The sequence below is a fragment of the Lasioglossum baleicum genome, unplaced genomic scaffold (genome assembly GCF_051020765.1).
Source record: "Lasioglossum baleicum unplaced genomic scaffold, iyLasBale1 scaffold1236, whole genome shotgun sequence".
NCBI lineage: Eukaryota > Metazoa > Arthropoda > Insecta > Hymenoptera > Halictidae > Lasioglossum > Lasioglossum baleicum.
The window spans coordinates 12,845-26,438 of NW_027470295.1; the positions used below are offsets into that span (position 1 = coordinate 12,845).

The 13,594-nt window shown below is 32.1% G+C and overlaps 1 protein-coding gene across 1 annotated transcript; it reads right to left on the reverse strand.

The window, feature by feature from the left end:
- Positions 1 to 3,906: 3,906 nt before the first annotated feature.
- On the reverse strand, positions 3,907 to 13,381 carry LOC143220576 (protein yellow-like). The gene is given in 13 exon segments (XM_076446197.1): positions 3,907 to 3,957; positions 3,959 to 4,003; positions 4,005 to 4,051; positions 4,054 to 4,090; positions 4,497 to 4,555; positions 4,558 to 4,612; positions 4,614 to 4,685; positions 5,383 to 5,565; positions 5,567 to 5,722; positions 5,724 to 5,759; positions 7,127 to 7,289; positions 9,016 to 9,145; positions 13,126 to 13,381. Coding segments are annotated over 13 exon segments (1,290 nt in total).
- Between the last annotated feature and the right edge of the window lie 213 nt (positions 13,382 to 13,594).

Here is a 13,594-nt window from a genome sequence, read left to right on the forward strand (position 1 = left end):
ATTAATTAAGAGTCTTCGATTTAATTTAAGGGTCTCCAAAATTTTATGGCGACTGATCTCGAGTGCAAAGGGTCAAACATCCCTAAAATCGCTACGTGTGAACTAAAAAAACTATCTGACGATTCCCTGTGATGATTGTTTACGTGCAGTAGTTACGTTGCGTTGTGCATGCATCGCGTAAACCTGTTCTACATGTTTCGCAAATTAGACTTGATCGTATCAGAGTCATGTACCATAGCATTTCAGCAAAATGAATTGAAAAGAACATTACGCCTATCCGCAGACTATCCTTAAATGATAAAATAGAAAACTAAGATACCTATATTCATTATTTGCAAGTATCCTTACGAAAGTTTTACTATTTATATTTTATTCCGTGCAAGAGGAAGGAATGACCACTGTTGTTTCAAGAAAAATAACTTTCTGAACGATTTATTTTTGTACATTGATTATTACTAATTTCCAAATATAATTTCCAGAATTTTCTTCTGTATTCATATAAAGTAGCCCTTTTTTAATAGTCCCTTTTGCAAACCTAATTTACTTTTGGCACAAGTAAGAAGGAGACAAAGGAATAAAAAGTATCAGCAAAAATATTACAAAGGCAATTTTTCCCAATATTTTTGGCAACAGAGTTACATTATACAATATTGTACAATATTTCATGGAGGAACATAAGACAATTTAATATTACGTAATCCCATAAGTTCATGCCGGTTTTTACTTTTACTATTTAGAATTCTATATCGAATAAACCTTGAAATATTAAGAAAAATCGTAGTCGCCCTTTTGTTCTACCACTTCTCCTATTTCAAAGTTAGGAAACACGTTAATCGTCGATATAGTTTATAAAATACACGGAGAAATGTAAATAGCACCGCAGAAAAAACTTATGGGATCACCTCATAATAATATTGGGTTCTTCGGAAAGTCATTTCGCTTTTTTTTTCTTTTTATTATTTATTTTATAATTTATTTATTTTTATTTAATAACGCTAAGTTTATGGACATTTTTGAATACCTATCTTTATGGAGGCCCGTCAGATTTACGGATAAATAAAACTACGTATTTTCTTAAAAAATAACACCATGAGTTTAATTTAAAATCAATTACCATATTAACAAATTTAATATAAGTTGATTAAATCTATTAATATTTTATTTTATAATTGGAACAACTCACCGTCAAATTCACGGGTCCTGTAAATCTAGCGTTAAGCGTGAAGTTGGTTGTGAAAAACACAATTAGGTCCTGTGTTAGGAAAAAACGAAACGACATTCCGAATAACCAAATATTTAGACGTACTTACGTCACAAAGCGATAGTTTCCGCGTTGAGCTGAGAACGAATCTATTCAAATACCAGGAATACCCAGGAAAAGAAACGACTGGCGAATTTCTCTACGGTGCCATATTTATCTCGTGTCGAACTTTCATGTATCGATGAATGGACAGTAGGAAGCACGGTTGATTCCTCAAAAACAATCTCTCAGGTTAGATAATACACGGAAAAAGGAATGCACCTTCGTTATCTCCTTCGCGCGTAACTTAGGTTCTGGAAAATCTGTGGAAACTCTATTAAAGCGACGAGCGGATTTAAACGCACTGGCGTTACAAACGAACGGTAATTACTGCCGTGGTTTTTCCTCGTGGTTTGATATACAGCTTCGAAAGCGAGAGTCGAGATTCTTTCTTGAAACCGTTCGTTCCGAGAAGCAATGGCCACTCGGGTCTATTAGAGAAACTGCTGTCGTTCAAACATGACACGTACAATCGACAATTTTCTAATGTGCGTTAAAATAATCCTTTAAAATAAATAATACTAAAATAATGCTTTTCTTATCTACGGTATTATTCATTTTTGTATGTATACACCTTGCCTTTTCTGGACACAATGTGATAATAGAGATTCGATTAGTAGAAATTGTAACATAGATAATTTCGTTTTGGGTCTGATGTATCGCCAATGTTGGAAATGTATTTGCAACGATACCAGACCAAATTTTATTTTCAATGAAATAAATTGCTTTCAGAAGTAATTGATGTATGTTTGTTGTCGCAAACAAAGTAGGAATTTCTCTATTGAACAGCCATCGAATAGGAAGAGTGAATCACAGTATGTGATCTCTCGTAATTGGAATTTTCTAACGTGTTTTTATACTTAGATTCCGCTAAAATAATCCTTTTGTTATCTACGCCATTATTCGCTTTTTTATGTATACACCTTGCCTTTTCTGGGAGCAAGGTGATAATAGAGATTCGATTAGAGTAAACTGTAACACCAGATAATGTCTCGAGATAATTTCGTTTTGTTCTGATGTAACGCCAATGTTGGAAAATGTAGTTGCAACGATCACTGTCAAAAATTTTATTTTCTATAAAATAAAATTGCTTTCAGAAGTAATTGTTACGTGTATGTTATCGCAAATAAAGTACGAATTTCTCTATTGAGCATATATTGAGCGTCCATTGAAAATAAGGAGAATGGCTCACGGGATGTGATCTCTCGTAATTGGAATTTTCTAATGTGCTTTTATACTTAGATCCATTAAAACAATGCTTTTGTTATCTAGGCCATTATTTGTTTTTTGTATATATACACATTGCCTTTTCTGGACACAAGGTGATAATAGAGATTCGATTAGTAGAAACTGTAACATAGATAATGTCTCGAGATAATTTCATTCTGTTCGATGTAACGTCAATGTTGGAAAATGTAGTTAACAAGATCACCGTAATTGGGGATTTCGATAAAATAAAATAAATGAAATTGTTTTCAGAATTAATCGTTGCGTGTTTAGTATCGCAAATAAAGTAGGAATTTCTCTATTGAGCGTCCATCGAATAAGAAGAGTGGGTCACGGTATGTGATCTCTCGTAATTGGAATTGTTTTGCGAGCAATTACGCTTCCACTCGTCGCGTCGGATGTTTTCTTCCTTGCAAGTTTCAAATGAATGCTGGAACTATTCGAAGTATGCGACATAAGATAGCATTCCGTTTGTTTCCGATTGAAAAATTTCTTTCACGGAGAGCACGGAATTTGGAATTACAAATTTTCGATTACCAATTATAGAATTTCATCGCTGTTGAATTTTTAAACACGCATGGTATCTGATGGAACGTTTCGAAAGGTTTCTCGGTTACGAAAACGTAAAACGTTACAAGATTTGGAAATTTTTGCTCATTAAAAATTTGAAGGTGTTATTTAATTTTAATACGCGTTGTATCTGATGGAAGGTTTCGAAAGTTTCCAAGTTACGAAAATGTAAAATACTGCAGGATTTCGTGATATCTGCTTGTTTTAAATTTGATATCGTTCGGTTTGGATATTTGTGATATCATTATCACTGTCTTTGATCTGTCTGCTCATTAAAAATTTGAAAGTATTATTTTAATTTTAATACGCGTAATATCTGATATTAGGTTTCGAATGTTTCCAAGTTACGAAAATGTAAAATACCTGCATGAGTTCGAAATATCTGCTTATTTGAATTTAATATTTTAAGTTTAGATATTTGTGGTATCATTGTAACTATTTTCGATAAAGAATTTCTATGTAAATAATGGAGGTGTAAAATATCACAAGGATTGGAAATTTTTTGCTCATTACAGATGTTTTGTAAAAATTATTTATTCGATTGTTTTGAATATACAATTTCTATGCAATTTAGGAAATGTACATTGTTATGAAGATTCTCTGAGTTTAGATAGTTTCTTCGTTTTTATTAAAAGCGAGGAAGGATAATAAGCGAGGTGAAATAACATCTGGCTAATATTTTCCTTTGGTTTCTTTATATTGAGCTGTAACAATTCTTGTCTTAACAAAGTGAACGAGAATTACGAGATAATTGGCAACTATCACAACAAATCTTATATGGTGTTTCTTCGATAGTGTCTAGGTTAAATTCATGATTCCCACCAAAGGGAATTTCCAGCGAATCCCCATGGCGAACTGTCCGCAAACAGTACCTGCAATCGCATCTCGAACCGGCACCGTTAATATTTCTAAAGTTCACGTCGGAATAATTAAGAGTTGACATCAAGAACACTGCATTTTGTCCGATATGATCCACAACATGCCACGATTCGCCTAAAAATCACCAAATTTTTAATACATTTCTTCGCGAACATGTTAACGAACAATTAATTTCAATAACCGATATTTTTCGAAAGAAATAATTAATTCGGTAAATATTAGGTGATCCCATAAGTTCGTTTCGTGGCGTTATTTACATTTTTCCTCGAATTTTATAAATATAATTATAATTAAGGTAAATATAATTAAGGTGTCATGGTTCTGTTGGAACGACGACTATATTATATTTATACTATATTATATTATATTTCTCTTAATATTTAATGGTTTATTCGACGTGTAATTTTAAATAGAAGAGTAAAGAAGCGGCGCGAACTTATGGGATGATTTAATAAAATAGAATTAAATTGAAATGTGAAATTGAATATTTTACTATCAATTTTTAAATGAAATTCTTTACCTTAACATCAGCTGGGAATATCATGGCTTCGTCGTGTCTAACAAGCACTGCGTGATTTCTGGCGCATATGGTAATACGGAATTCCAACAACCCACTGCGTTTTGATCAATTAGGTTTGAAGAATTGCAGCCCATTCTCGTCCATAATTTCTGAAGTGCAGTGTCCGAGTGGTCCTCTTTCCGGGAGAATCTATCGATATTTGAACAGCAATAATTTATCTTTTTATAAACTATTAACGTGATATTTCGAGTAGAATATTCAGAGTACGAAGCGATAACGAAATTGGAAAATAAAATCGACTCTAATGTTTTAACAATGTTCAAAATATCTTGGAAATTATTCAATTTAAACTATAGTATTTGTTCGCAAAATTTTTCTATCATAAATTCCATTGTGTAATAAATAAGAAAAAGAATCACATGATAATTATTTAATTTTAATATTTCATAATTTCGTTATTCGGCGAAAATCTCCTCTCGGATAAAAAGAATTACTAATTTTTGCACAATCTCTTACGTATAATAAAATAAAAAAAAGAATCATGTTAATTATTTAATTATAATATTTTATAATTTCGTTATTTGGCAAAAGTCTCCTCCCAGATAAAAAGATTATTATTTTTTGCATAATCTCTTATGTAACAATTTCCTATCATTACCCAATATTAAATAATAAATCAAGTAGCAAAAATAATAAATGTAATACTTCTATCAAATGAAATAAGTATTATAAAATAAATATAATACTTCATAAAATAAAATAAAATAATTATTATAAAATAAATATAATACTTCTATAATTAATAAATACAATACTGCTATTACCCTATCACCGAAATATTCTACGCTTTAATTCGATTACTGTGTCAATTGCTACAGTAATTAACATTGATATTATCACCCTGAAATTCGTGATAGCTATTTTGCGACAAAGTTTCGTCGCGTAGAATCTTCGTGGAGACGGCGAATTCTCTTCTGCTGCTAAGAGGATGGAAGAACAGCGTTCTGAATCCGTTGGCTGCGATTGGCGACAAACTCATCCCGAAAATCCCTTCCTCGCCCCATTGGAAAATTCAAACCGCCGATATTGTAATCTCCGGCCAGTGGGTCAGGCATGAAAATAGCTGTGCGTTATTCTCCAGATTTATTTGGCGCCCACGAGTATACTATCAACCCGTAGCCTAATTCGTCGGACATGTAGGCGAAAGCGTCGTCGCAGCCACCTTTTTCCCAAATCCACCGCTATGTTGGCAATGAAGGTGTTCTGGATGAGGAATTTTATCGCGTTACACAACGTGTTACATTGCAAAACAGAATTGCTCGGTATACCATCTGATATTCCGGCAAATATTTCCTTCACGCAGTATGCACACATGTAAATGCATAATTCGCGCGTGTTCCGAACTGTTTGAAAGAGTAATAGCCGCTAACGCGTTTCAAATATGTTTTATAAATATTATAAAGATTCTTTAACAATATATAGTTTAATAATATTTCATTGGAAATATATGTAAATATGTAGGTAAGTGTATGCATGTACTTTTTCCACTAAATTATATAACTGAGAAATATATAGGTAACGTTGTTTGAGAAACAATAAACAATTTTATTTAGTAATTTTCTTATGCATACATGTAATAGCTTAATTCACACGTGTTCCGAACTGTTTGAAAGAGTAATAGCCGCTAACGCGTTTCAAATATGTTTTATAAATATTATAAAGATTCTTAACAATATATAGTTTAATAATATTTCATTAGAAATATGTGTAAATATGTAGCTAGTGTATGCATGTAATTTTTCCACTAAATTATATAACTGAGAAATATATAGGTAACGTTGTTTGAAAAACAATAAACAATTTTATTTAGTAATTTTCTTATGCATACATGTAATAGCTTAATTCACACGTGTTCCGAACTGTTTGAAAGAGTAATAGCCGCTAACGCGTTTCAAATATGTTTTATAAATATTATAAAGATTCTTTAACAATATATAGTTTAATAATATTTCATAAAAATGTGTAATATGTAGGTAGACTATGATGTACTTCTTCTACTAGATTATGTAACTGAGAAATATCATATGTGTAATGTTGTTCGACAGACAATGAACATTTTTATTTAGTAATTTTCTTTCTTCAAGTAACCTTTTACTTTTTACCATGTTGTCAAATTCGTTGACAACGTATATTTTATTACAAGATAAGCGAGAAAGTGGATATTTGAAATCGTGTAAGCTGCTAATACCAGTTTGACTACTATTCTAGTTCGACTTGGTCAAATTTTTTGAGAAAGTTAGTTCCCCATTTCATTATATTTTTATATACCAATTTTTTAAAGATTATACCGTGATATTTACGAAGGCGTGTAATCGAAATTTATTTCTACCTTAATTTGATTCTAGGTTCTTGGTACACTGTATTTAACCAATTAAATATTTACATCCTAATGGAAATGGTAATAATATCGGTATTCATAATGACAAGCTAATTAAAATAGAATATTCTATAATTTCAATTCTGACCAAAGTTAAATTTGAATATATTAATATTTATCTAGAATTTTATTTTGTGTAATAAACGTCAAGTGTTCGATTTCTTGTAATTTTATATTACACAGCTGTACGTACCATGTTTATATCTTCAGCTCTCAATCTGTATTGCCTTACAATCTTATCCGTGGTTAAATCGAAAACATTCAGGGTGTATGGACATGCCTGTATCGTGGTGTTTCCAATACCTATTGTACCAGTATCCAACACCCAAAGTCTGTCGCAAACATCTGCGTGTATTCTGTAATAGGAATAATAGCGATAAATTTCCTATTCACTGATAACCAACAATATCCTCCCTACTTTCGCTACGAAATTATTGTTCAACGTGTAGGTGGCTCCTATAGAAAATTTCTCATCGAATCACAAAGAATTTTATATATTTCTGTGCAATAACATTAAATCTTTTATACATTAATTTCTATTTTTCATATAAAACTCTGCGTTACATGAAATTTGTCATAAAAATGTATAAATTTTGTTTTGTAAACTTCCAAATTCAAATTTAGACCGTGCTTCTACAATTTATGTTTTATTGAACATTTCGTTTTTAATTGTATATATAATTTTCACCACGAGATCTTAGAAAAATTTTTTGGCATTTGTTGATAATTATCTGCTGATCTAAAATAATTTTCTAGGAATATAGATTTATTATAGAAATATCTAAGATAGAAATATTATTTCTACTATAGAAATATTCAAGAAATATAGGTTTTACTCGATGAATCGTTAATATTTGACAACACGATACGCAGAAAATCGTGAGAACTTATCTGTTGGCATAAACCAAAAGATCTTTTCATTATTTCAAAGTGATTCGACGAGAAAAAAGCAAGGGAATGTTCCCACAGGTTTGATACTTCGTTAGCAATGGATAAATAGTTTTTTTCAAGCAGAACCAAAGTTTTCTATGAAATATGGTTATGGAATAGGAGATTATAATCAAGAGATTAAGGTCTGGTCGATTCTATGGGATCGTGTAATTCATTTTCCCTCCTTTCAAAGCTCGTTAGTTTGTTTTGTAGGAAACGAAGACAATGATTGTTTACATTCAATCGGTGGTTACGAGAGAAACGTAATTAATTATGTCAGCGTTTACAGTATATCTAGTTCTTCTATTAGTTCTATTAGTAGCAGAAATGGAAAAGAAAACATCACGTTTCATATCTAATTGGTATAACTGGATACAGTTTTCCTCTTTTACGATACGATTAAATCGTTTCACCGTTGCTTAATGTTACTTTATACAGACCATACCGTAAGTTTAATGACATCCTTGTGAAGTTAAAAACACACGGAAGCATTAAACACAGATGATAAATATTGAAACCCTGATTGAGCAGGTAGGAAAATTTAGTTATTAAAGATTATTCCTTCTAAGCCATATTTAGTATTGAGGAAGTGTTAGATAGAGAAGAAAATGAAACATAAATTTCTTTAATTAATATAGTATAAAAGTATCTCAAGTATATGAATGCAATTCCAAAAAATTTTCAGAAGATTCTCGAGAATTAACCCTTTGCACATGACGATCTTTTCGTTACAGAAAAAATAGTAACTCGAAAACTTTCCTCCCATAAAATCGATGATATTATTAAAACGATAAATAATAAATCATATGCAAATTAAGATATATAATTATTTTATTTCGATATTCCACGCATCGTTGGGTAATTTTCAATTTTATATATTAATTAATGTCGAATCTTTGCAAAGGGTTAAATATCGAATGAAAAAAATGTATTCTACGCTTTTGATTTATTTTTAAATAGATAATCGTGTTCTATTATTTCCACGATATTTTTATCCTTGGTGTATTGCATTGTGTAAGATTTCTGAAATTTAATTGAAATCAGATGTTTAATGCTTATGATTATATTATATGATTATATTATATTAAGATTATGCGCACGAAGAATATGTGTGTAACGTTTATAGTACAAAATTTCGTGTGAAATACATACCTATAAGCAGTAGTAATTGCACTACCACAGGCTCCAGCTTTATTTTGCGCCCAATTAGGGTAGGGGGTGAGTTTCGGGGAACCACCTCGGTTTGTATCGAGCGATATGTAATTTAAAGTAGCGGGAATTCCTGTGACGTGAGAATATTACATTTGTTAATGAAACGCGAAATCTTGCTAAAAAAATTCATCTAGTTTTTTTCACGTATTTAATTTAGCGAATATTTTATCACAAACCTTAAATATATTTTTTAATTATATTGACTTATTAGAAGTGTGTTGATAATTCTTTAAGTATCATGCTTTAATATTTAAAACAAGGGAAATTCTAACTGATATTTAACAATTATTTATGAAAGAAATGTAACTGACTTTTCAGGTAATTAAAAAAGAGTCGATGAAAACTTTAGTTGATTTAAAGGCATCTAATTCCTTCCTAAAGTATCATTATTACATAAGTCGTTATTCATTACATAAACTCGTTAATAGTTAGTGTGTACGAGTATGCTGAGATTATTAACGTTCGTTCTTTATTTCCATATTTGAATCCACGCAAATATTGTTACATAAATTAAACGAATTACATAATAATCCTTTAATAACTTCCAAATCCGCGATTGAAAAATTACAATATTTAGTAGAAGAAATTACAATATTAATTATTACAATAGTTAATAGAAGAAATTAGAATATTAACTATTACAATAGTATTAGTAGTATTATATCATCATAAATAAAGGAAATTTCATTCATAAATGTAATTTGTTAGTTTCAAATTTGTCAGCTTGCTTAATTGAATAAAAATCATTTCACGATCCTGTAAATTAATCTCGGGTAATTATTTTCCTTATTAAAAAGCTTCGTTGTTATTTCGTTGCAACATGCATCTCACGAGAAGTTTCTCACGAGACTTTGCGGCATGCTTTCATGACACAAATCGCGTGACTGACAATAAGCTATCGTGTATTTGACACGCAGCATTCCTGGCCTTTCAAATTTATCAAAGTGCATCTAGTTCGCCTAACAATTACCATAAAAATTTCGCCAAGTACATAGTCGAAAAAATGTCGTACAAGGGTTACACGATGCAAACTGGCGCGATAATGAGAAAAACTTTCTTGACATGTCACCTTTGCGTGACAAGGTTCTGCAGTTCCTATATTACGCATAATGTTTTTGACATTCTCATACCGCCGAACATGTCGCATTAATTGACTTATCGTGACACTGCTGAATTTATTTATTAAAAATAGGGCTCAAAGTAGATGATCTGTTATAAAGAGATAATTAATGATTACGTAGATTTATAAAATACACAGATGAATTGCGCGAGAGAAAAATTATTTTTTCGTATTGAGGATTAATATAGGAAAATATAATTTAGTTCGAGTTTATTTTAACATAAGTTTCTTAATTTCTTAACTCGTGCTTGTAATATTCCTATGCTTTGAAAAATTTATGTACCTTATTATTGTATATTATATTATATTTGTATCTTGTACTATTCCAAATATTTATTTCCAAATTTATTCAGATGAAAGTGAATTTTATCATATTCGGTTAAAGCTTTTACATATTATTTTTCAAGTGTATTTTTCCAGATATTTATTTCCAAATTTTTCAAATTCGCTGTGTTCGTAACGTTGCTTTATCATTTTTGTATTATGGATATTTTCTTGGGAATTTTCAATCACCGCAGTGATTATTATTCAAAACAATTACCTTTAATTATTAATTATGAATTCTTTTAAAGTTAATGAAATAAAAATTAACTTCATCGTGTCTGTACCCTGTCATAGTTTACGTAGAAGATTAGCAATAATCTAAACCACATCACTGTTACAAAAACAGTTACCAAGTGTCGTAAAATTAACTGTATTGTAAGAACTGTGCGAGAATTCCGTGTATTGTCCGTGAAAAATGCGGTTCACAACTTCTCGAGTTGAACTGAATGGAGCGTTCCCTTCCTCCCCTAATATTTCATATCCTCTGTCTGACGTACCGAGTGAACCTAACACCCAAAAGAAAGAAAGAAAGAGCCGTCAAAGCGGTCGTTGCATAAAAAACTTGCCCTTAAAACAATACCGACCACGGTGGGCTTTGACGCGTTTGAAGAAGTTTCGGAATCCTGGCAAGAGGGTTAGGGTGGAAAGGAAACGCAAACGAGAAATGGCCAAAGTGGGGTGAGGAAGAAGAAAGGAGCGAAGAGAGGGAGGGCTGAAGCCGATGAAGAAAAGAGGAAGTGATTGCTAGAAAATAAGCATCAGGGAACGATCGGAAATATAATCAAGATGAGATCGTTGAACGAGAAAGAAATAAATGTATTTCCCAACTTTGAAAATATTTAAAATGCTTTAAAATAATTTTAGAAGGGATGAGTGAACGAGGAAATGAAATTCACATTTAATTATTCTCCTTTAATTATTCAAATTGCGCTATTTATCAGTCGAACTACATTTCAAATAAAATACATACAAGCGGTCGGAGCCGCTAGTAACAAAATTGAAATATAATTCAGACTGCAAAGAGTTAATACCAAGAAGTATTTTTCCTCTTCTGCAATTATCCCTACAAACAGCTACCGTGTGTTTAAAAATCGGCTGAGAAAATAAAGACAGCTAAAAAATTTATGATTTCTATAAAATAATCACAGCCAAGAAATTAATAATTTTTTATAAAATAATCACAGCCAAGAAATTAATAATTTTCTGTAAAATAATCACAGCCAAGAAATTAATAATTTTCTCTAAAATAATCACAGCCAAGAAATTAATAATTTTCTATAAAATAATCACAGCCGTGGGAACGGAAAAAGTTATGCAGAGAAAACAGAAATATAAAGATCGGTATATAGAATAGTAAACAAAAACCAGCAAAGAAAGAAAGAAAAGAAAGAAAATTAAGAATAACGAAAGAAGGAGTAAAACGAAAGGAAAGCGAAGGAAAGAAGAGATGCGCGAGTATAGAAAATCAGAAGAGTTAAGGAGCGGGATATGAAAAATCGTGGACGATGTGTCAGCGGCCATTGTCGAGCTTTTTATTTGCCGCACAATGGCCTGGCGCGCGCCAATGTGTATAATAAACATAAAGCAGCGAGAGCGAGAAAAAAGCGAGGAAATAAAAGGGCGCAGGAGTGAATAAGCCTATTGACCGTGGGGAACTGTGGTCGGGCCGAGGGGTGGATTTCGGGTGAAGTGGAGGCGGAGGCCGACCGAGACATAGAAATGCCCCATTCAGAACGCTCGCGCGGTTTTCGCCACTTTTTGTCGCCAGCCGGAAGTCGACCAGACGAGACTCTAGCCGTCCACTGCCCGCGGTGATCTTCCCTCCGTTCTGTTTACGCCAGCTTCCGGTTCCTCGCGCCAGACCTTCCGCTAAATCTTCCTAATGTAGCCGTTTACCGGATAACTCGATTTTTTTTATCAATTCTGCGAATTTCTCTTTGTTTTATCGTCTTAACCCCGGTGGTGAAAGACACGAGAAACGAGAAATGTTCATTCGTAATAATAAAAAAGATAGGACTAAGAGAAATGGATAACAGTTGAAAAAGAATTTTGCGAATTTCTCTTTGTTTCATCGTCTTAACTCCGGTGGTGAAAGACACGTGAAACGAGAAATGTTTATTCGTAATAACAAAGAGTTAGTACTAAGGGTGTAAAAATCAATTCATGCGAAGGTATTATATGTAAATATGTTAATTAATATTAAAATCCTCAGAAGGGTCGACACGAAATAGATCACATTTGAGAAAGAATTTTTCGAATTCATTGGATTACTTCACGTGAGGATACTACGTGTAAATATTTGAACTACGCGTTAATTAAATGTGTTAATTAGTGTAATGAACGGACAACTCTATTTTTCACCAATTTTGCGAGTTGCTCCCTGTTTTATCGTCTTAAACGGAAGCGAAAGACACGTGAAGCAGGAAATGTTCACGTTATAATAATCATCCATTCGTAATAACAAAAAGTTAGTACTAACAGTGTAAAAATCCTCAGACGGATCGACACGGAATAAATAACAATTGAAAAAAGAATTTTCAATTCATGCGAAGGTATTATATTTAAATTTGTTAATTAGTATTATGATTTAAATTGGGTCTACTTACCATTCCGCCATCTTGGCACGGTGACGAACAGCTTGTTCCTCCAAATTTCGATACCAACTGGCAACGCATTCTCCGGGATGAATTCTCCTTTCATCATCGCCAGAGTTCTGGTCGCTTCATCTGGATAAGCAAAGTCCAACGATCTCCAGAAAAATCTCTCCAAAAGAGGAGCTTGACCGAATTGTGAGCCCCATCTCTGAATCCCATCGATCCTTCCGAAGCATAAGAAGCTCAGGAAAAGGAGTTCGTGCAACATTTTTATTGGTCCGGAACGGCAACCTCGTTTCAGTCCAAGACGCGTTCAATCCTTCAAAATAAAACATTTTTTGATTAATTAATATTTAATCCTATCACGACAAATCTTAAACGTTTCTTTCAGTCACACACTGTATCGAATATTAAATATTTCTTTCAACTCCTTTCGAAGCAAAAATCTTTTTTAGCTCTTACGTTTAGTAATCACGAATTC